This window comes from Polypterus senegalus, chromosome 5, assembly GCF_016835505.1.
Source record: "Polypterus senegalus isolate Bchr_013 chromosome 5, ASM1683550v1, whole genome shotgun sequence".
NCBI classification, from domain to species: Eukaryota; Metazoa; Chordata; class Cladistia; order Polypteriformes; family Polypteridae; genus Polypterus; species Polypterus senegalus.
In genome coordinates this window covers 26,360,985-26,386,561 of record NC_053158.1, presented here as the reverse complement: position 1 = coordinate 26,386,561, position 25,577 = coordinate 26,360,985, and the positions used below count along the sequence as shown (strand labels likewise).

The 25,577-nt window shown below is 39.9% G+C and overlaps 1 protein-coding gene across 1 annotated transcript in view; it reads right to left on the bottom strand.

Moving 5' to 3' along the window:
• The window catches only part of LOC120530073 (serine incorporator 1-like), a 105,385-nt gene that overhangs the window by 68,200 nt on the left and 11,608 nt on the right, over nucleotides 1–25,577 (bottom strand). The window contains exons 3-4 of the mRNA XM_039754219.1: nucleotides 25,413–25,550; nucleotides 15,550–15,716 (exon numbers count right to left, since the gene is read on the bottom strand). Of these exons, the coding sequence (XP_039610153.1) occupies nucleotides 15,550–15,716; nucleotides 25,413–25,550 (305 nt within the window). The remainder of the gene's footprint in view (nucleotides 1–15,549; nucleotides 15,717–25,412; nucleotides 25,551–25,577) is intronic.

The window sequence follows — 25,577 nt, the reverse complement described above, 5'->3', positions numbered from 1 at the left end:
ATGGGTACTTAGTTTGTAAGTTAGCATTAAAAGTGCACTTGCGTTTAGGCATTTTTAAGATGAAGGGTTCACGTACAAGAAATCTAAATTGACTACAATAACATACATCGATAAAAAACAATAATCAATCGTCAAGAAAGATGTGCAAGCTGTCTATGTGTACTCGCAACTGAGGAGCAAGCAAGCTAGCAGGCTTCTGACCGACTTGCATGTGTGTGAGACGTATTGCGCATGCCGTCATCACCGCTACCGCCGGATTTTTTGATTTTTCACGTCTTTTTTTGAAATTTTTACAGTGGGTTGCTCTCTTTCTGAAAACGGAACATTTCAGCATCCCGAAACTGTGCTTGGGGACAATGGGACAGGTTACCTAAAAGCAGGATGGTTCCGTTCAAAACAGGACGTATAGTCACGTTAATTATCACCCAAAAATAACTACAAGACAGAAAATGAAACGTTTTAAAGAGTGCTAATAAAACGTCAAATCCATTAAGTTCAGCAAAAGATGTCTCAAAAAGAGCCAAAGGCCATTTTCAAACTGCAAAAGAGAAAGTCTTCTGCCTTACCTATAATGCATGAGAAACAAACACAAACAAAAGTGTTTCCTAGCTAAGGGATGAAAAGAATTGTGACTGTGTGTTATGGTAAAAGGAGACAAATGATTGGCTAGATGCAAACAGTCCGAAAAATGGATTGATGATCTTGTTTTTATTCATGTGTTGTAATGGCTAATGTTTCTTATTACAGTAAGTCACTCACAATAAGGGACATTATAAAAGAAAAGAACCAATTAGTAAAAAATGTAAGGATAAAAAGGCTAATACATATTCATCTGCTCATTTTAGACTGATTGATATAAAATATTCAATGACATAAAATATTTAAAACCACTACTGTGGCCTTGTGTTTAAAGAGTGAAAGCTTTAATAAAACTAATGAAGAGTGAAATATATATACTGTACTTGCAGTTTTTACTGCTCTCGTAGATATAATTACAAGAGTTTTTGTAATAAGGTTAGGAGTACTGTTTAATGAAGTAGGGATTCAAAATGTTAACATCACTTCTCCAATTGTTTCTATACCATGATTGAGTCCATCTGTGTTCCATTCAATTGATAGGCCTGGTTAAGAGAGGCACACATCTGTCTATAAAAAGACCCTCAGTTTATCAAAAATCAAGCCATTGGGTCAAAAGAACTCTCTGCAAAGCTTAAGAGACAGGATTGTGCTGAGGCACAGATCTAGCAAAGGCTACAAAAAATTCTTGCAGCACTGGAGGGTCCCAAAGATATAGATGCCTTCGTAGTTCTTAAATGGAAGAAGTTTGGAACAACCATGACTCTTCATAGAGCTGGCTGTCCAACTAAACTGTTGATTAGTGGTATAATGACCTTGGTAAAGACACCTGACCAAGAACCTGATGGTAACTCTGGTCGAGCTCCAGTGAAACCGTGTAGAGATGGAAGAATCTTCCAGAAGGACAACCATCATCACAACACTCCACCGGTCTGGGCCTTATGACAGAGTCCCCAGGCAGAAGCATCTCCTTTGCAAAAGACAAATGGAAGCCCATTTGGACTTAGGAAGCACCTAAAGGACTCTCAGAGTCAAGATTCTCTGGTCTGATGAAACCAAGATTATTGTCAAATCTGGAGGAAACTGGGCACCACTCATCACCAATCAATACCACACCAGCATCGTCATGGCAGCATTATGCTGTGGGGTTATTTTTCAATGCCAAGGACTGGGAGACTAGTCAGGGTTAAGGGAAAGCTTAACCTGTGCAAAATATAGGTATATCCTTAATGAAAACCATTCCAGAGCCTTCCAACAGGACCATGACCCTTAGAACAAAGCAAAGACAGCATAGACAGTATAGAACTGGCTTAGGGATGCACCACATTAACAACATTTTTGACAAAAATCTTTGCATGCCTATCAGACAGCCTTGGCATCACAATCTCTCCTAACCCATTACTCCCGGATGGCCTTAAAATGGAGAAGGACAAACAATCTGTCATTCCCTTTACCTCACTACTAGCACGTAGACCTATCTTGCTGAACTGGAAGAATCCCATCCCACCGCTCTTAAGTTAGTGGGTAACTGATGTTCTATGCTACTTGAAACTGGAAAAAATCGAATTCTCACTTAGAGGATCTGTTCACAACTTTCTAAAATATGGCAGGATCTAATCAATAACATTTTAGAATAAGCTTCATTTCGGGGGAAAGGATACCCTTCTTATTCTTGCTCTTTTTATAGAGCAGCTTCAGTTGCTGGCTCCTCTCTCTTTCTCTTGGGTGGGGATCAAATTTTGCTTTGATTTGTTAAATTTGCCTTGACTGTATGGAATGTTACCTGTTTCTAATTAGAATTAATAAAAATATTTTAAAAAAAGAAGTGGCTTAGGGACAAGATTTGAATGTCCTTGATTTGCCCACCAAGTGCCTGGACTCAAAAATCAATCAAACATCTGAAAATACTGTTTGCTGATGGGACAGAACTTGAGCGGATTTCTAGAGAAGAATGGCAGAAAATCCCTGAATCCAGGTGTGTGAAGCTTGTTGATTCATATCCAAGAACACTTGAGGCTATAATCTCTGCCAAAAGGGTTTCAATGAAATACTGAGTAAACTGTCTGACCTCAATTCTAAGCATCACGTCTCAAAGAAACCAGGCACCACTCATCACCCGCGCAATACCATTTCAGTGATCAAACATGGTTTTGGCAGCATCATGCTGTGGGTTTGTTGTTAACCAGCAGGAACTGGCAGACTAGTCAGGGAAAGCTGAATGGAACAAAATACTTAGATATCCTCAATGAAAATCTGCTCCATAGTGCTCCAGACCTCAGACTGAACTGAAGGTTCACCTCCCAACAGGACCATGATGCTTAGCACAAAGCCAAGACAGCATAGGTGTGCCTTTGGGACAACTCTGAGAAGTTTCCTGAATTTCCCAGCCAGAGCCTTGACTTGAACATATTCAAATGTTTATAGAGACCTGCAAATAGCTGTTCACTGACACTCTCCATCCAACTTGACAGCGCTTGAGAGGCTCTACAGAGAAGAACAGCAGAAAATCCCCTAACTCAAAGCTTGTCATGTCAGATCTAAGAAGACTCCAGGCTCGAATCACTGCTCCAACTCTGTATTGAGAGAGGAGTCTGGGTACTTATGTACTGTAAATGTGATCTCTCTATATATAATCTTCATTTGGGTCTTGATCTTTGTTTGTCCACGAATGAATTTGAAGAAGAAGCACTAGATGGCAGTAGAGAGACAGCTAAAACATAGGCATTGCATTAAGAATCTCCTCCAGGCTTATACTACTGAAGACTGTAGTACGCCAGTCACACCTCAAAACACAGACATTCAAACTAAACAAATTTTTGTGCTTTAAATTAACTAAAGAGATCTTCATTTAGATCTTGATCTTTGTTTGTCCGCAAATTCCACACATCGTAGACCACCTTCCAGTTTAGTACGTTGTTGTTACTCACGGATGTCAAAAATGTGCCGGAATAACGAAAGGGGTGGTGGACAGTGTTACGCTGATTAGCTCCTGAGGCCTGGTTAGAGAATGAGATTGCCAAAGATAAAAGGTACGTGCCTACGTAACATATGAATGAAAGAAAGACAGTGGGTAAAATGAATGACACGCATGTTCCGGAAATTATTATTGTTACGTGGTAGTCGGCGAGTGCTGCGCGTCTCACAGTTGTACCGTGCCTTGCTCACATGTCAGTGAAGTGATCCTTATTTATGCTTTAAAGAGCCTGGATACCTATGCATCCCCCTTTTATAACCATTGCTCCGTGTATATTGCCTTACTCTTTGGATTGCCACAAAGCAACCTGCGAGATTGAAGAAAGGTTGAGAAGACATTGTTAGAGGAAACGACAGCGTCCTGAAAGCGAGGCGAGAAGCAGAAATGCTCCTACACCACCACATAATTACTATTCGGACAGTGATTCCGAGTAGATCGTTCCTATCGAATCAATGTCCAATGGTTTTCGTTTGTAATTTTGTTTCCCTTATAAAAAATCATAATGCTGTGCGACGAAGGGCCCAGTTAGACGGCAGCCGTTTAAACAGGGAGCCCTTCACAGACAACTTTAACACGCGCAACGTAGTTGGGCGCACATGGCTATTACATATATATTTTAATTTATTTTTAACAAATTTGCAAACATTTTTAAAGTCCTGTTTTCACAATGTCATTCAGGAATAATGAGTGTTGCTTGCTGAGGGAAAAAAATAATTTAAATACTTTCAGCACAAGGGTGCAACAAAACACAATGTGTAAAAAGTAAAGTAGCCTGAGTACTTTCTAAAGGCACTGTGCAGCTATCATATTGTTATTTTGTTACATAGAGTGTGGCCTGTAGGGGGCATCATTCAGCCACAAAACCCCAACACAACTACACACAGACAGTCCTGGTTCCAGTGAAGATATTTTTATTAAACAAAGTACATTTCCATGGGTCTTGTTTCTCCAGTCACAACAATCCTTCCTTCGTTTTCTAATTCCTCCTGGCGAGCATTGTCTTCTTCTTCCTAACAAACTCCGACTCTCAGATGTAGGTGATGAGGCTCCTTTTTTTCTGGACCCAGGAGCACTACTGGTGCTACCACATTGCATGATGTAAGGGCTTCCAGGTCAGGCGGAAGTCCCCCAAAGTAGGGGCAGTAGAACCGAACCTCCCCATGGCGGCCCCCAAGTACCCCAACAGAGCTGTCTCTGTGGACTACATCTCCCAAGGTTCCAACACCTTGCAGTTGTACCAATGGGAGTTCCTCCAGAAGGATTCTGCCATCTTGTGTAAAGGTGGAATGCATGGCCCCAGGGAGCTGTCGCCGTTTGACCTTACGTAATTATGCCTGTTGTTGTTGGTGACTTTCCCGGCTAGGATGGTTGTCCATCCACATCCTTTACATCCATTGCAGCCGGGATGCCAGCCAACCTGTGTCATCTGTGGCAACTGGGATGCAGAAAAAGATGAAAAGTACTGATCATTCAATTCTAAAAAGTATGGTTCTGTTATGTTAACAGAAATGAGCAGTATTGTAAGTAGAATAAAAAAAAAAGATTTTTTATCAGAGAGGAATAACCTAAGAGAAAAATAAATATTTACTCAGCTAAGGAAAAAAAAAAGATCAGAAACTTTATAGTTAAACTTTTCAAAACTAAAACAAGTCCAGTTTCACCATTCCGCCTTGTATAATATGTTGCTTCTACCTAAATGTCTGTTCCATATCCAGTCGACAGACTGAAATCTTAATAAATTGCCCTTTTATAAAACATTTGCAAATTGCCTGTCTTGGAACAGGTGCAGATTATTAACCTATTTTTCCAGGCTGTGCAGGTGCAGTGCATTAAGAATTCTGTTTTCTAAAACATTCAACCTTCTGTTAACAATGTGCACATTACCTGTCTTCTCCATCTGGATTATTCATTACAGTTTGAGAGGATCACTGCACATCAGGCCAACTGGAAGTGCTTGCTGCACCTCCTCTTTATATTGTGATATATTTTAGTCTAATGTCAGATTTTTCATCTGAAGTTCATAATAATGGAAAGCCAATAATAGTTGCATATGTAAAACTTATTATTTCACTTTAAAATGCGACTCAGCGTCTTATTTCCTTATTGTATATCCATTCTGTAATTCTTGTTGCCATAATATATTATAAAGACGAGTCTACTAAAGTTCATTTTCTGAGTCTATACTTTAGTTATATGTCTACACTAAATTACATTTGAATCCATATAACTCTGAGTGACAAGAACAACTAATTCTTTAACAGATGTATAAATTGATAACTAGTATTACATAAACAAGCCATCTCTATCAAACACCCGTACAGAAGAAAAACAGTCATGTATGCAGACAAATGAAAGATCCAGCTTTTGAAATGGCTTGGCTAGTGCACCAGATATGCCCATTTACAAAAATAAAAGCATCTTAAGCTCTGGTTTGGGTTTATTGTATGGATTGAAGTAGGCTTCACCTACTCAGAATAATGTCAAGGAGGCCAAAATATAAAAAATCAGTGTCAGTAGCCTCATTACTATTATGTTTACCCCCAGAAAAACAAGACAAAAATGTGGAATTTTTATTTTAACAATGAAAAATGTTATTACGTTAACAGAAACATGTAAATACCGAAATATCTACTGCTGTACTGATGCAGATTTAGAACACGTCTTTCGTGTTGCATGTTTTGAAACGGTCACCAATGCATAGCTTGACGTCACAAAGGGGACAGAACAAGTGTGTTTCTTTGCGCACTTTTCTTGTAATATTTTTTCTGTTGCTCGAGCATGAAAAGAATGTAGAATGTAGAATGTCAATGCCTGATCTGCACAAGTGATGCGTCCATTGTGTTATTATACAAGTAGGCTATCACAGTGCAAGGCTTAGCGACTTCCACATTTTCTTGACATGAACATGCCGCATTATGGACAGTGCTTGGGGTGCCAATGCTTTTTTTTACTTTCTACTTTATGGAAATCATTTTGACATATACAGTAGATACTACACAAAGTTGCAGCATTACGTGACTAGTCACTAGGCATATAGTGGCGGTTCAGCTTTACAGTGCTGTATGCATCAGTTCCACTGTGTCAATGCCTGATGGCCAATTCACATTGTCATTACCATTGTTTAATTCAGTTTCAGTTTGTTCTAAAACTGACTTTATAGCCTCTTATTTACACGCCATTGTGCTTTGGTTGAAGGCTCCGCCCCACTCATGAATATTGTTGAGTTAACTTAGAGTGGCATAACGTATTAAAATATTCATGATTTTTTTTGCAGTATGATATTATCTAATCCACTAGATGGGAGCAGAATACTGCCTTGAGTGTTATTTGCTCTTAAAAATGTTAAGACGAACATCCTTCCCAAGCTTCTTTTTCTCTTTCAAACCATCCCCATTTCCATCAACAAATCATTTTTATTAAGAAATTAGATCAAATCATAACCTCATTTATTTGGTATTTGAAACATCCATGCATTCAAATGGTGACTCTACAATGACCTAAAGCAGAAGGGGGCATGGCACTACTTAACTTTCAATTTTATTATTGGGTGGCAAATATAATGGCCATAAATACCCGGAGATTAACAGAAATCGATGGTCCACAATAGAGTTAAAATCTTGCATCACTTCTTTATATTGCCTACTCTGTACTCCAGTAAATACAAATTATTGTGAATACACTAATAATCCAATTGCCCTTCATTATCTCAAAATATGGAACCAATGTAGGAAGTACTTTAAGACAGAAAAGCTTTTATTTGTTGCACCTCTACATGACAACCACTCTTTTCCACCTTCTCAAACATGCACCGTATTCAATGTTTGGAACATGTCTGGGATTAAAACATTTAGAGACCTGTACATCGATAATGTTTTTGCATCATATGAGTAATTAAGCTTCACATTTAACTTCTCATCAACAAAACGTTTCCATTACTTTCAAGGTAGAAACTTTGCTAAACAGAACCTGCCCAATTTTCCTCACCTTGCACCTCTTTCTATTTCAGAAGAAATCTTGATCAGTCTTGAAGACTCGGGTAGAATCTCTACAATCTATAAAAACATTTTAAAGTCCCTTCCTTTCCAAGATCCCAGGGTGCACTGGGGAAAAGAACTTTCACTTAAAATTTCAGAAAAGGAGTTGAAGGCAGCCATGCACAGAATAGAAGCTAGTTCTATATGCCCAAAATGCTCAATTATTCAACTTAAAATATTCCATTGAGCACATTTATCTTGATTAAAACTATCCAAAATGTTTCCGGTGCAAGATTCAATTTGTGAACGTTGCAATCTGGCCCTAGCCTCAGTGGGCCACATGGTATAGGCATTTTGGACAAAAATCTTTGAAAGCCTGTCAGATAGCCTTGGTGTCACAGTCTGAACCCATTAACAGCTGTGTTTGGTGCCCTCCCAGATGGGCTTAAAGGAGAAAAGGACAAACAAATCATAACTGTGTTTACCTCACTACCAGCATGTAAACTTATCTTGCTCAACTGGAAGAATCCCACTTTTAAGTCAGTGGGTAACTGATATGCTATACTATTTGAAACTGGAAAAAAATCAAATTCTCACTCAGAAGATCTGTTCAAAACTTTTTTTTTAAATATGGCAGGATCTAATCAATAATGTGTTTTGGGAGTGGAATACCAAGGGCTGGCACTACACTGTCCATCACTGCTAGGAACTACGACCAGACCATAAAGAAAGCCTGAGTGGTTAATTTGAAATTCTTTCTCATGAAGGTTGGTGGTGTTATTGTATGTATGGTATGGTCTTTAATTCTGATTACTAATTGTTGACTTTTTCCGCACTGGTTACTAGATTCTTCTTTTGGATTGTGTTTTTGGGACATTGTTGCATAGGATTGCATTTTGGCAACTGCTTTTGCTCTTTTGAGACTTACTCATATCTTCTTTTTTTTTATAAATAAATATGCTGTTTTATAAAGTTTTGTGGGACTTGTCTTTTTACCAGCCAGAGTTTCTACAGTTCTCCCTCTGGTGAGACATATTTCGATTTGTTGAGGTTCTCTTGTATGTTTTGAACTGGCCGCCAGAAAAAGGCAGTTTTGCAATAACAATTATTTAGGTAAATCACAATCAGCTCCCTTACAACACATGAGGTAATGTGCAGATTTATATTTGTCCACTAATCCACGTGAGGTAATGTTAAAGCAAGCTGCATTCATGCAAATCGGCATGTACATAAAGAAAGTTGCCCCAAATGTAGATGAGCACGCTGTCACACAGGTGCATATAGGGGACAACTTCTGGGCTCCGTGAGTTCCGACAATACCACCCTGAACAGAATAGCCATACTGTCATTTACTGCCTGCTCCTTTTCATCCACCGTTCTGAGGCTCGTTCCTGAGAGGACCAGTGACCCAGTGCAGCTTATGCCAAGTAGCTGTGCTCCTTCCAGGCCATTGAGATACAAACAGCAGGTCCACTGGAAATCACAGTTCAATTTGAAACCAGTCTGAAGGACATCTAAGTGATGTTTATAGTACCTTTTTCTTTAACCCTTTTCTAAGCATTAAATGGGGTCTTCCACCTGGAACCCCAACCGTTTTTGTGACTTGCATTTCTTCCCTTGCTGAACCCTCTATAACGTGTATATCAATCACAAGCGATATCACAGTATCAACACACAGGTACTAATAGATTCAAAATGTGCTGTCGTCGCCTGCAAATTACCCTACAGATAAGCAGGGTTAGATGGGTGATTGACAGTGAAATGTCACAAATGTCTGCCAAGATCTGCATTCTGTGAATCCCTGGACTATTTGCTTTACACCTTACAAGTCAGGGAAGTTCTAAGAAGGCAGTTGGAGACTCCTGGGTCATTAGATAAATAAAACCTCACAGGAAACAAAGGGGGATCATGGAGAGGGACAAAGCACACCACTGAAAAAATGATCGAGAGCAGTGCAAGAGTGAGTACAATGTCAGTAACAGTGCAGGAATAACTGTGGCTATATTAATTAACTGTTACTTTACGAGGCATTTCCCATGGCCATAACAGCAGGAAGGTGATTCTTCTAGCTGTGGATCATTCATTGCTAAATAAACACACCCCATTATCAGGCTTAACTCTCATTCAGTGTGTGTGTCTTGGTCTTTCCATCTTGGTGTTCATTACAATATTACTTATGATGTTTTGAAGTGGCAACTATTTTTCAGCCTACCTTGTAATGTTTTTTTTCCTTCTTCTTCCTCTTCTTTTTCTTCTAGTTTTATTAATTATTATTATTATTATTATTATTATTATTATTATTATTATTATTATTATTATTATTATTATTATTAATGTAGTGAAGCTTTTTGCATATTGATCTGACAAAATTAGATCATGTAAACCTCCCCATTTATCCAGGCTTGGGACCGTCACGAAGCAAGACATTGGATTGTGCATCCCCTGGAAATCGAGAGGATGCCTGAGGAGTGGAGAAGAAGTGTACTGGTATCAATTTTTAAGAAAAAGGGGGATGTGCAGAGCTGTAGTAACTACAGGGGGATAAAATTGATGAGTTACAGCATTACGTTATGGGAAAAAGTAGTGGAAGCTCGGTTAAGAAAGGAGGTGATGATTAGTGAGCAGCAGTATGGTTTCATACCAGGAAAGAACACTATAGATGCAATGATTGCTCTGAGGGTGTTGATGGAAAAGTACAGAGAAGGACAGAAGGAGTTTCATTGTCTTTATGGACCTGGAGAAAGCATATGACAGGGTGCCTCGAGAGGAGCTGTGGTATTGTATGAGGAAGTCGAGAGTGGCAGAGAAGTATGTAAGAGTTGTATCGGATATGTACGAGGGAAGTGTGACAATGCTGAGGTCTGTGGTAGGAGAGATGGATGCATTCAAGGTCGAGGTGGGATTACATCAGGGATCGGCTCTGAGTCCTTTCTTATTTGCAATGGTGATGGAGAGGTTGACAGACAAGATTAGACAGGAGTCCCTGTGGACTATGATGTTTATAGATGACATTGTGATCTGTAGCAAGAATAAGGAATAGGTTGAGGAGACCCTGGAGAGGTGGAGATATGCTCTAGAGAGGAGAGGAATGAAGGTCAGTAGGAACAAGACAGAATACATGTGTGCGAATGAGAGGGAAGTCAGTGGAAAGGTGAGGATGCAGGGAGGAGAGTTGGCGAAAGTGGATGAGTTTAAATACTTGGGATCAACAGTACAGAGTAATGGAGATTGTGGAAGAGGGTGAAAAAGACAGTGCTGGAAGGGTGGAATGGGTGGAGAAGAGTGTTAGGAGTGATTTGTGACAGACGGGTATCAGCAAGAGTGAAAGGGAAGGTCTACAGGACAGTAGTGAGACCAGCTATGTTATATGGGTTGGAGACGGTGGCACTGACCAGAAAGAAGGAGACAGAGCTGGAGGTGACAGAGTTAAAGATGCTAAGATTTGCATTGGGTGTGACGAGGATGGATAGGATTAGAAATGAGGACATTAGAGGGTCAGCTCAAGTTGGACAGATGCGAGACAAAGTCGTGAGATTGCGATGGTTTGGACATGTGCAAAGGAGAGAAGGAGAAGGATGTTAAGGATAGAGCTGCTGGGGAAGAGAAAAAGAGGAAGGCCTAAGAGAAGGCCTGGATGTGGATGTGGTAAGAGAGGACATGCAGGTGATGGGTGTGACAGAGCAAGATGCAGAGGACAGGAAGATATGGAAGAAAATGATCTGCTGTGGCAACTTCTAACGGGAAGTGAAGCTTTTGCATTAGTATCAGAAAACTGCAACATGTCATTATGAGGGTTTTGTAGCTTGGTGTGCCTTAAAATCATGATGTCACGAATTATCAAATGTGTACTCCTACTCCTTGTTTAGAGTGGATGTAGGACAGTTCAGAATTATTTCTCATGTCCTACTCTGAGACAGGAAAAATCCCTTTCCTAGTCAGACATAGGGAGCAATTCCGTGGCACTTTATAACCCAATATTGTTTGGAAAATACTAGGGACTTCTGATTTACTTATTTTTTTTTAATTTTAGAACTTTCTCCATTGAGCTTACAATTTACAAAATTTACATGTAAAAAGTACAAAAGTGGTAATTCACTGTAAATACAACTGATGTCATCAAAATGGAGCTAAATAAATTCAACTCAATTCAATTCAATTCAGATTTACTGTCAATGTACTGTGCCTGAGTATGTGCACAAGAAAATTTAATTTGTGCTAAAAGAAAACCAACAAGACAGTTTCAACAATAAAAACTAATAACATAAAAATATAAAGGTGAGAAGGTATAAATGTGCACACACCAGGTGGGTAGTCAATAGAAAGTTCAGAGTTCCAGAACATGAAGTAGTTGTTGACAATTTAACAATGTCACAGTCCTGGGAAACAAGCTAGAAGTGTACAAGATCGGGTCTGGAGGCACCTGTGAGGGAAGGAGTGAAAACAGTTTGTGGTGATACAGACCCCAGTGCTTTACGTAGATGTCCTACACGGCTGGAAGTGGGATGCTAGTGATATGTTCTACAGTTTTGACAATGCTCTTCTGGGCCTTCTGATCAGCAACTGTGCAGTTGCCAAACCACACAGTAACACATCAGGTTTGGATTCTCTCTACTGTGCATTGGTAAAAGTTGGAAAGTAATTTAGAGGACAGCTAGGCCCTTTTTTTAACCCCCATAAGAAATTAAGGTGTTACTGAGCCTTCTTTACCAAGGAGGTAAATTAGTTGCCCATGTTAGGTTCTCGAGCAATGTAAGTGCCAAAGACCTTAATGTCAGACACCTTCAGCTCTACTGATGCAGATGAGGATGGGTGTACATTTTATAGACATTTTATAGACAAAAAGATCAGATGCTTAGTCTCTGAGATCTTTGTAGCTAGATAGTTATTTGTGCTCCATGCTGCTAGCTGCTGAACTTCCATTTTTGCCATGTCACTGCTGTTTGGAATTTTGCTCACGACAGTGGTGTTGTCCACAAATTGAATGATTAAGTTAGATTTGTGAACAGGGACAAAGTCATGGGGGAAGGGAAAATACAAGAAGGAGCTCAGGACACAACCCTGTGGGGCACCCGGACTCAAAATCAAGGTTAAAGATGTGTGTCTACCCAACCTAATATAAAATCTAATGTCTCCTGCATTGTATTTATACCTAAGGAATGAAGTTTGACCGGATTGGAGGGGATGATTGAATTAAATGCAGAACTACAGTCATCCTGACATAGCTGTTTTGTACATTCACCTGCGTCAAAGCAGAGTGAAGTGTGATAGATATGGCTTCTTCTGCAGACCTGTTTAACAATAAGCATACTGGAACTGCTCAAGCATGACAGGGATGCTTGCTTTGATGTAGAACATGATGATCATTTGAAAACATTTCATTATAATTGATGTAAGAGCAATAGTTCGATAGTCATTTATACAAGTTACAGGCATTTGTTTGGGGACAAGGACAATAGTTTTAAGGCATGTGGGAACTTATTTCTCGGGATGCAGTCAGGATGAACAGGACAAGGTGAGTACCTGGTTGACCAAAGGAAAAGGGGACAGGGGTACAGTGGCAGGCTCCAGTTTAACCTTATTGAAGCAAGCATAAAAGCTGTTTAGCTCTACAGAGAGGGTAGTGTCACTGGTTAGAGGACAGATGTTTAAGCTTTTATAGTCAGTAACTGCTTGGATTCCTTGATACATGTACTGAGGATCTGTATTGTCAAGGAAATAACTTTCTGTTGTTTGGCTGTAGCTGTGTTTGGCAGCTGCAATGCCCATTCTTACATTGGACCTTGCTGTGCTGCATCACAAGACATCCTGTAAATGCAGTGTCTCTGTCTTAAGGATCTGTGCTGGTAACTCAAAGGTTCAAATCCCGATAGTGACAGGAGGAATGCTACTCCATTGGGCCCTTGAGCAAGGCCAATAACCTGCATTTTTTCCTGTGGTGCTGTACAAATAGCTAATCCTGTGCTCTGACCCTAGAAACTCTCTGGAGAGTAAGTTGGGGTACGTAAGAAATGACAAATTCCTAATACTGTATAAGAAATTGTATATGGCAAATATATAGTCAGAACCCCCCCAATTCATCCAGGGCTTCTGGTTTGAATAAGTATGGATGGTTTTCTGTCTCGTAGAAATCTTCAACGCAACAACTTATGGAGGGACGTACAGAAGAGGTATATTTCTCTAAGTCTACACAGGAGCCCTCCTTAGCATCCTAATCAAACAGGGCCCAATCAGCTCATGAAGAATAGACCTGAAGTTCAGCACCAGCAGTCTCTGGCCACGTAGTGACTGACCTTGTTATTGGATTGATCTGCTCAGTGAGTGGACTCTATGCAGGAGTCAGGAATACAGTAAGATGATCGGACTCTGAGAGCAGGGAGGGACTTTCTCTTTTGTGCTTGTGATGCCCTGGGGGGCCGCCGTCATGGTCACTAGGTACCACAAGTACAGTGGTTTCCAATCCAAGTCCCGAGGACTCCTGTGGCTGCAGGTTTTATCAAAATGAGTTTTACAAGCAGAGAGTCAATTTATACCTAGCTGATCTCAGTGTTTAATTTGCTGGGCTTTATTTTCTTGATATTTTGCATTTAGTAAAGATCGGTAGTATAAGATTTATATTTTTGAGAAATGTAGACATATTCATGTGATAATAAAAACCTTAAAAAACAAAATAAAAAAAAAGCACTGAATAATCTCCATGAAACACATATAAATGTTTGCTGCACTCCAGATTCTCTTTGGGTATTTTTGGTGACCAGCCTTTCGTCAATCTGTGTTGTTTGCCCCATTGATTGTTAATTTTCATAATTCAGTGAGAAAATGACACATAAAAAATACATTGTAGCCCGGCCTCCACGCTGGGAAGACTGGGGGATCAAGCGTGTCCAAAACGTTACCTCCCCCGGGATGCTAGATAGAAACCCCCTGGGTTGCAGCGGTGCCTCGGACTCCCGCAGGTCTTCATGGAAGTTGGCGTTTGGTGCAGCCCTGTTGGGATCTGCAGTCGCCTCCAGGGGGTGCTGCAATAGGAGCTACTGAGTCCTTATGGACAGTTCTTCCACCAGACCCTGAAGTGCTGCCGGAAATGAGTCATCAAGCACCTGCCGCACTTCCGGGTGCCTTATAAAAGGAGCCAGCAGCCACTATTCCGGGAGCCATAGTCGGGTGGAGGAAGACTAAGCTTGACCCGAGGAGTGGAAGAGAAGGAAAAGAGAGAGAAGTCTATTGTGTTTGTGCTGTGCTTGTGCTGGGACTGTGTTGTAAGCATGGGAAATTGGGGAAGGCGTTTCCCACGAGGAAAAAGAAAATAAAAACCAATGTGTCTGCCTTGAACTTGTGTCCCACGCTTGTCTGTGTCGGGTTGAGCTGGCAGTGCCAACCTGGGTGGTCCGCAGCATAAATTGGAAAATTAATAAAGAGAAAGTATTTGTACATTTCTGATTAATATACCGTGGATTCAGAAAGGATTCAGTCCACTTCACTTTGCACCCATTTTGTTATGTTACAGCTGTGTGGTAAAATCATTTAAACTCATTTTTCCACCACATCAAGCAACACTCAATACCACAGAATGCTGGAGCAAAAAAAGGATTTTAGAAATTTACCAAAAATTAAAACACTGCACCAGTATTTCTTAGTATAGGGAATCAAATTTTCACTAAGAATGCTAAAAGCTTGACAGTAAAGAATGTATGTCTTTAGACACTTTATAGTAAAAACTAAGGACCTTGTCTAGCAAAAATCAATTCTCCAGTTTAGTTTGACACATATGTGGAAAATTATAATAAAATGAAATTATCATAGCAATTTAGAATAAATTAGCGGCTTTAGTGTCCACCTATAGTGAACCTCCTAGTCGTCTGATAGATAACACAGATAAGGTTTGTGTGAAAGTCTTGTGCCATTTTAATGTCACAAAAAGCATTTCCTAAATTCTTGCTGTTTCTGACTAATAAATACACCTGGGTAGCCCCTATTTCATAGTTAATATCAGTAAAAACTATGTATTTTGAAAACAAAAAGTCTTACCTGAACCTTTGGGTGAAGAGATATTATGGATGCTAAAACACAAATTAGGCCGTTGAAGATAATGAAGAAGGTTTTCTGAATGCAGGAACCAGAAGCATAGAAGATGAAGCAAATGATGGCAGTGACTAAGGAGAGCATGTAATTGAGACAGGTAGCTGCCAGCACTGCTGTAAAACAAACAATTAGAAAAGAATAATGATAATGAGTGCAATTAACTATTGACAAGAGCAGTTCCTTAGAAGATGCATGTAGTTTCAGTAAATTTGCATTTATTTAGGCAGCTGTCACTTTTATCGAGTAGTGAGAGTCAATGGTGAGAACTGAACCAGCATCCATGGGCTTTACAGTGCGTCAGCATCGTCACTAAGCCGCAATACCAAATAAACAGGCAGCAGTGAAATAAGTGCATTAGTGAATGATGTTATGCATTGTGCTGCTGCCACATGATTGGTTGATTAGATGATTGCATGGACAGGCAGATGTAGAGGAGCTCCTAATAATTTGCTCAGTAAGTGTACATTTTTGATTAGTGACATAAAAAAGTTAAGTATTATACTATATCCTGATCTAGTAAGTTGAATATATAATAAAAATAATAATAATAATAATAATAATAGAAAAGAGATGTATGCTAATTCCTGAGGATCACACGGTGTCACAAATTGTGGTGAAAGATACAGTCCAAAACTATACCATGCTGCCTGCTCATGACCGAGGTGTGCGATATAAAACGGTGACTAATTTACATTCTTTTCAGAAGCATTCTGTTCAGAGTTCAGTTTTTAGACGCACACTCTAGGCCTGTTAAATATGAATTGGCCAGCTCTTTCTTGAGCACTGCACTAGCGCTGTGCCTTGTATTTCATGTGCTTAGAGTGACCTCCTGTGGCGACCGAGAAAACTGCTGCCATAAGGGAAGTCCTGTATTTCTCCATTATTAATTACACCATCATTTTATTGCCTTCTAATTAAGAATAAATGGGACTGGCTGAATGCTTAGCTGAACAAACAGAACAAGTCACGCAAACTGCAAATGTTTGTAAAATGAAAATTTAGCTCTGCATGCTAATCAGTACCTCCGGGTTAAAGTCAATGCCTATGAAAGTCATTAAAAAAAAAGGTTAAAATCTTTGGCTAAGTTAATAGCTTTTCAACAGCAAAAGGCAAACAATGGCAGCATATTGAATAACAAAACATGCATACCATTTAGAATGAGCAAATGGGGATCCATTACACTTTCACAGCCATTCTCAAGTGTTGCTCTAATGCTGCGTCTGTCTCCTGACAAGGACTATATGCCATCTGTCAGCAGCAATTTCACAGCTGGGCTGTATGCACAACTGGCAGATTCAAAATGGCTAAATTAAATATGCACATTTACACATTAGGCAGCAACAATTAACTGGTGACCATGACAGCTCCAGTCAAACTATAATTTTAGACAATAATACCAAAAGAGGCAGAGATGTACAATTAGCTGTGTCTGATCAGTGTCTGTGCGGAGTGCGCTCCTTCTCCCAGTTTCTCCAGTTTCCTTCCCACCTCCCCAGTTATTGAAAGTTAGGTTGAATTATCCTTTTGTGTGAATATGGGTGTGTGCGTGCGAGGTCCTGGAGATGGACTGGCACATTATCCAGGGCTGTTTGGTTGGACCCAGTGCTGCCAGGATTAGCGCTATTGTCATGTAATCCTAAACTGGTTTGAAAATGTTATGTTTTGTAGTCAGTCCTAAAACTTTTATTATCACCATAGTTCAGAAATGAATGGCTCAGTGGTTGATGCTGCACAGCTTTAGGGAAGAGTTTGATTATGCTGGGCAAAACATTTTTTCAGAAGTGCTGCTTCTACAAAAACATTTTGTTGATCATGATAGACAGCTTCAAGATAAATACAAATATAATTTCAGATTAACTGTATCAGGCAGGAATTTGGAGAACCCTACAATGAACTTTTATTGAATGTAGCGGTTTAATCGACTAATGATGCTGACCCATTGCATTAGTTCAAGCGAGCTAAAAATCTTTTGCTGCAGATTTTCATTTGTGCTCAGCACCTGATGCTTCTCCAATGGATTAATGGATTCCATTTGCCCTTCGTTGCAATGTTTTGGTGAAACCTTTCGCTATGTTCATTACTGACTGTACAAAGATTAGCCATAAAGAAGCCCAACTGTAAATGTAGAAAGTGAATCTTTTGTGACGCATTGCACTTCATTATAGTAGCACAGTAGTAGCACTGATGCCTAACAGTGAGAAGAGCAGGGTTTGTGTTCTAGGCCCTTCCTGCATGGAGTTTGCATGTTCTGTCCATGTCTGCGTGGGTTTCCCCTGGGTGCTCTGGTTTTCTCTCACAGTCCAAAGACATGCAGGTTAGGTGAATTGGAGATCTAAGTGTGTGGTTGGTATGTGTGTGTGTTCACCCTGCGATAGACTGGCGCCATGTCCATGGTTTGTTCCTGCCTTGCGCCCTGTGCTAGATGATATAGGCTCCAGCAGTAACCCGTGACCCTGTTCAGGACTAATCGGGTTAGACAATGACTGACCAACTGACTGCACTTCATTGTTTTGTATTCTAGAAGCATGATAATTTACCAAGTAAGTCAAAGTAAGTACATCAAACCAGCTTAACATATTTTGATCCACTGCTGTCGCTGAGAATATTCTCAACAACATCCTTAAATGTCTTCCGTGTGCTTTCTTTCACCCCCCACTAGAAGATCTTCAAACCACTTGACATTGATGATGAGTCAGATTTGTGGACCAACAAAAATAACTCCCTTAATCTTGCCATCAGTTATTCATAGAAACATTTGTCTCAAATTTCAAAATCCTTCACCCTCCTTCTTCAATCCTTTTCCAAGAGGATGGGATATATCTTTGTTGGGTTGATAAGTGGTTTGTTTATGTGTCACAATTTTCTACTGTGGAACTGAATGTTTATTGAGTGGTCGTTTCTTTTTAATGTAATGAGACTCTTTAGCATGGCTGTCCCATTCGCAAATGAAACAACACGACATGGGAGACCCAAGCTCCAATCCTAATAGCAGTGCTACTACTTCTAGATCAATGGCGACCTTCCATTTGTAGTTGTTGTGCTGTATTTATGAGTGGAAATCAATAATTTGGCAATCTCAATAAAATGATTCATGATGGAAAAATTCAAATGCGATCAGCAGGCCAAAATCCATAAGATACACCCAAAAGTGTTCAAAGCAAACTTGTCTAGTATTACTGGTCGTGTGTGGGTGGTGTTCATAGATGCAGTTGTGCTTGAAAGTTTGTGAACCTTTAGAATTTTCCATATTTCTGCATAAATATGACCTAAAACATCTTCATATTTTCACTTAAGTCCTAAAAGTAGATAAAGAGAAACCAGTTAAACAAATGAGACAAAAGTATTATACTTGGTCATTTATTTATTAAAGAAAATGTATGAATATTACATATTTGTGAGTGGCAAAAGTATGTAGCTGGTGTGACCACCCTTTGCAGCAATAACTGCGACTAAACGTTTCCGGTAACTTTTGATCATTCCTGCACACCGGCTTGGAGGAATTTTAGCCCATTCCTCCGTACAGAACAGCTTCAACTCTGGGATGTTGGTGGGTTTCCTCACATTAACAGCTCGCTTCAGGTCCTTCCACAACATTTCGATTGGATTAAGGTCAGGACTTTGACTTAAACATTAACTTTATTCTTCCTTAACCATTTTTTGTTAGTACGACTTGTGTGCTTAGGGTCATTGTCTTGCTGCATTACCCACCTTCTCTTGAGATTCAGTTCATGGACAGATGTCCTGACATTTTCCTTTAGAATTCTCTGATATAATTCAGAATTCATTTGTTCCATCAATGAAGGCAAGCCATCCTGGCCCAGATACAGCAAAACAGGCCCAAAGCATGATACTATCACCACCATGTTTCACAGATGGGATAAGGTTCTTATGCTGGAATGCAGTGTTTTCCTTTCTCTAAACATAACGCTTTACATTTAAACCAAAAAGTTCTATTTTGGTCTCATCCGTCCACAAAACATTCTTCCAACAGCCTTCTGGTTTGTCCACGTGATCTTTAGCAAACTGCAGACGAGCAGCAATGTTTTTTTGGAGAGCAGTGGCTTTCTCCTTGCAACCCTGCCATGCACACCATTGTTGTTCAGTGTTCTCCTGATGGTGGACTCATGAACATGAACATTAGCCAATGTGAGAGAGGCCTTCAGTTGCTTAGAAGTTACCCTGGGGTCCTTTGTGACCTCGCCGACTATTACACGCCTTGCTCTTAGAGTGATCTTTGTTGGTCGACCACTCCTGGGAGGGTAACAATGGTCTTGAATTTCCTCCATTTGTACACAATCTGTCTGACTGTGGATTGGTGGGGTCCAAACTCTTTAGAGATGGTTTTGTACCTTTTCAAGCCTGATGAGCATCAACAACTCTTTTTCTGAGGTCCTCAGAAATCTCCTTTGTTCGTGCCATGATACACTTCCACAAACGTGTTGTGAAGAGAAGATTTTGATAGATCCTTGTTCTTGAAATAACACAGGGTGTCCACTCACATCTGATTGGCATCCCATTGATTGAAAACACCTGACTCTAATTTCAACTTCAAACTAACTGCTAATCCTAGAGGTTCACATATTTTTGCCACTCACAAATATGTAATATTCGATCATTTTCCTTAATAAATAAATGACCAAGTATAATATTTTTGTCTCATTTGTTTATCTGGTTTCTCTTTATCTACTTTTAGGACTTGAGTGAAAATCTGATGATGTTTTAGGTCATATTTATGCAGAAATATAGAAGATTTTAAAGGGTTCCCAAACTTTCAAGCACAACTGTACTCTCGTACCTCCTCCCAGATTTCTCAGGATTCCTGCCTGTGAATACTAGGCTCATGTTCAGGCTGGGGAGCATGCACTGATACGGCACGTTGCTGCATCCACCACTTGATAAAACAGTTCAGGATCCTGGTTGGCAACCGCCAGGCAGTCCCACCGTCCAGAAAAGACCCGCTGTCTGCCGCAGCCAGGTGTTACATGGGCATCCCCTTGGCCTGGTCCAGCCACTCAGATCCACAACAATGAGAATCCTGTGAGCAGGATCACCCTCAGGAAATCACACCACATGACTGACGCTTCCTCACAATGCAGGTAATGTGCCTCATTCGGGACTACATGAGCAACTGCTCATTCGACATAAATTATTTTAAGTCCAAGGTTATTTGAGAACTATTTTTTCCCCGGAACATGCAGCCTAACAATGTGGGGACTTGATGACATCCATCATAGGTTGAATCTTATCCTGGGTACATTTTAGGAAATTTAGAAGAGATATATGTACAGCTGTTTTTAACTAAATTATGGCATGTTTGGGACATATTGAACAAGAACATATTTTATGAATGGCTAAATTCCATTCCATTTCTGAAATTCAGATTAAGAGATTCCATTCCCATTGTTGCCCTTAGATAATTAAGAGGTAAATTCCTTAAGATTTTTTTTGTTATACAGTGTGGAGATAGAGTTTACCTCAAAAAGGTTGCGTCACCACTCACCGCATCGTGTATCACTTTATCACTGTATCGTGACTAAACCTAAAATCGTCTTTATAAAATTTTGTTTGGATTCGTTTATTTAAAATACAATTTTTTATATGTTTACAGAGCATTTCATTTAAGTGATGCACTATTGCTAACTTTATCATTTTGCTACAAAAATGTTTAAATTAGGAAAGTCAGTTTTGAACGCTGAGAACGATTATTCACTTTATTTTTTCTAGAAATGTCCAACACTCAAAACATCTGGGTGTGGGTATTAGAAGTTACTGGGATGGGGGAGAAGTACCATGGAGGTGAAATGTAGTGGGGGCGAAACATGCTGGGGCGAAATGTGAGAGGCAAAATTTCTATAACCGTTTTTAATATACAAATTCCTAAATATCACATCTTTAGTAATTTCTATTGAATACAGCATAGGTTAAAAAAGGCAGAAATAAGTGATTATCACACGTAGGAGCAACAGATACAACAGATAAAAGATTCTCAGCTTTTAAACATTTCCTATATTGGTGCCATATCTTTATTAAATTATGGACCACTGGTAGATTGATGGTAGTGTTGGCTGCAGCACAGATTAAGACATACATCAAAGATTTACAAGTTTTCCTTTCCATGGCTAGCCAAGCAGGTGTAGTTTTGTGGCCTTCTGACAATTTTTAATATTTTGTCATGACCATAATGACAGCACAGTAATAGAACTGAAAGTTAGATAATGTCATATCGCCTTCATGTTCAGATCCCTGTAAAGTTGTCCTTTTAATGCATGACCCTTTTGAATTCCCGATAAACGATGATACAATTTATTAAAGAATGATTTGCTAATATACATTTAGGGATGCTCTGAAAGAGATACTGGAGATTTTGGATGGGAGCATCTTCATTTTGAGGAGACTGATGCTTCTGGTTAAAGTAAGATGTGGAGGACCATCTATTAACATCATGTTTCATATTTCTATTGTATTATTTTAATGGTATTTAAAGATATATTTATGTTTGCTTATAATAATAATAATAATAGTTCCCAGGTTTGTGAGGCTTAAGAACTGTGTCTCTGATGAGGATGTGAGCAACACTGGAGTACCACAAGCAACAGTCCTGTCCCCTTTTCTCTTCACTCTGTACACTTCTGACTATAAATATAACAGCAGGTCATGTCAATTGCAGAAATTCTCTGATGGTTCTGCACTAATGTGATGTATTGATAAAGGGGATGAAAAAGAATATGGGAGTCAGTGCCCATATTTATCAAGAATCTCAGAATTACTCCTAGGAATTGCACTAAATGTCTGGCAGGGATACGAACCTCTCCAACCCCAGAACTGGACATGAGTAATATTTATGAAGAATCCTACACCCAAAACCAATGAGGAGTAGGAGCTTACCTTTGAGAATGAATGCCATCACACATTGTCTAGGTCAGGAGATCCCAAAGGGTGTGACAAAGAGGAAGTTGTATGGTCCGACTTTATCGTGGTGCAGTCAATGTCTTGGTGAGTGCCGTCACTTGTAGGCCATTTATTAGTTAGTGCTCTTGGTCTATGATATGGAAAGAATCAAGCATTGCTGCACAATTGTCCCCAATGAATCAGCTGCAGAAATGCACGTTCTCACGGGTTCCTTGCTTGTTCGTAAAGGGGAATAACTTTTTTTAAGAAAATGGAAATTGGACCCTACCATGATCAATAGAGAACAGCGATGTCTAGTGTTAAATTTTGTGCAAGCCCTGATCGCGAAATATCACTGATTTTGAGGTTTGATTGAGATTTTTGTCAGGGGAAGACAAAGCAGACTGAATTAGATGCAAAACCTGCTGTTTACACTCAGCCTGTCTCTCTTGCTAGTGATCCTGTCAGTAATGCAGCAATTTTAACTGTGCGGCACATCAGTTTTTGAACTGCAATGCAGGTGTTATCGATGAATAAAGCTTGTCAACTATGTTTCATTGCTTAGCGGCGCACCAGCACCCACTCCTTCATAGCAGCTTCTACTACCTTAAATCCCTCAATCATTGATCGTGTATCATTTACTTGTAGTGCTTGACGCATAGCAGGATACGCCAACCCCCAGATCATCAATTGAGTGTCTAAGCTTCATGGGGAGACACATTTACAACATTATTGGGATTTATACAAGTAAATTGCTCAATTTATATTTCAATTTTATGCACAGAGTTAAAATCTTATTTTTTATTTCAGCTTGTTCAACCTCAGTACTGTATGTGGTTCAATTTATGGTTCAAAAATTAGAAATTTGACTTCTTTATCTTTAAATGTGACATTACTATTGTAGGGGCATGTGTGCATAAATCAAACATTTTCTAGGGGTACGGGGCATACAAAAGGTTGGGAACCACTGGTCTAAGTGAACGTGACATCAAAGAGGCATTGTCACATGGTAATGGCAGCCATCTTTAATGAAAATGGCATTTACTCGGAATGCATCAGCAGGAAAGTGGCAATTTACTTTCAAGGTTTTTTTATTTTTTATTTTGGGGGTTTAACATTTTGATTTGATGATTAAATGCAGTCTGGTGCTGAGCACTCTTTGACATTGCCTGTACTCTGCCTTGTTTATTCCTGAAGACAGGACTCTTGACCAATGAATGAGGGGGAGAGTCTGGTTAAGCACAGAATTATGGGTATACATTCAGCTGGATAACGAACATGTAGATTATGCGACACGAGTAGCGTGTAAATGTTTTCTGTTTTCCATGAATGTTTTTCACGTCATTTGCTGCTGCTTAGCTTGGGTTACCATTAGGTTCTGTTGTATCATAAACTATTTTCTCTTGTTCTGCAGGAAAACGTAAGATTAAATTTTTTTTATGGCCATTAGTGTACATGGGGTAACATAAAAAATATTTTTGGATGGAGTATTTCTTTTAGGGCGGCACGGTGGCGCAGTGGTAGCGCTGCTGCCTCGCAGTTAGGAGACCTGGGTTCGCTTCCCGGGTCCTCCCTGCGTGGAGTTTGCATGTTCTCCCGTGTCTGCGTGGGTTTCCTCCGGCGCTCCGGTTTCCTCCCACAATCCAAAGACATGCAGGTTAGGTGGATTGGCGATTCTTAATTGGCCCTAGTGTGTGCTTGGTGTGTGGGTGTGTTTGTGTGTGTCCTGCGGTGGGTTGGCACCCTGCCCAGGATTGGTTCCTGCCTTGTGCCCTGTGTTGGCTGGGATTGGCTCCAGCAGACCCCCGTGACCCTGTATTCGGATTCAGCGGGTTAGAAAATGGATGGATGGATGGTATTTCTTTTAAAATCTTAGTGATTTAATAGAAAGTCAGTCAGTCATTTCCTAACCCGCTTAGTCCCATACAGGGTAGTGGAGGTCTGCTGGAGGCCATCCAAGGTAGCACAGGGCGGGGAACAAACCCTGGACAGGGTGCTAGTCCATCGCACCCATCACAAAAACACACGCCAGGGCCAATTTAGAAACGCCAATTCACCAAGCCTGCATGTCTTTGGACTGTGGGAGGAAACTGGAGCATCCTGAGGAAACCCACACAGACATGGAGAGAGCATGCAAACTCCACACAGGGAGGACCCTAGACATAAACCCTGGTCTCCTTAGTGTGAGGCAGCAGCTTTACCACTGTGCCACCCTAAACCGAAAGTTCAGCAGAATAAAATAACAATGTATAATGACTTAGCATTCTCAAAGTGACTAAACCAACAAGGCTATCCATGTAAGAGAGGAAATGTACAGTAGTTCCAAAGTCTTCAATATTCAAGATAATTCTTTCACATTCTATTACTATGACAGAGGACAGCTTACTGAAATTGTTTGGACCTCTGTGTTTCATTTCAAAGCTCTATGAAATGGAGTTTGCATATAACATCAAGACTATATGCTGAATAAACTGACACAACATTTTGTGCCTTTGTTCTATGACTGTCATTCAGATTTACTTAGAAGCACAACAAATTTTGGTTTCATTGTAATTTTACCTTTCATCCAATTTTCAGTTTCAGGGTCAATGGAAGCCTAAGACTATACTTTCTGCATTAGGTGCAAGTTAGCCCAGCACAAGATGCCCTTGCTTACATTAACTCATACTGGTCCAGTTTGCAGGCATCATTTTGCCTAAATTAAATGTGTTTGGAATACAGAAGGGAATCACAGCATCTGGAGAAAACCTATGGGGTCCACACAGACAGTGTTTCATCTTGGAAATGAAGGCAGGGCTCTGGAGCGGATAGATAGCAACACAAACAACTGTGCCACTGAGTCAGCTGAATATTTCAATCATTCTTTCTTTGAATATTTAGACATTTCATAGACACCCACGTGGATTATATGTCTTACCTACCGATATGCCAACAGCGTGAACCCCCTTCCGTTGTCTTTTTCTCCCACATCAGGTTCAAAAAATATCCAACATCAATCAGAACTACAAGCTGAATGAGAACAAAACCAAGGGCTCCAGCAGCACCGATGATAAATAAAGCTGGAAAAAAAAAATAACAAGTATTAC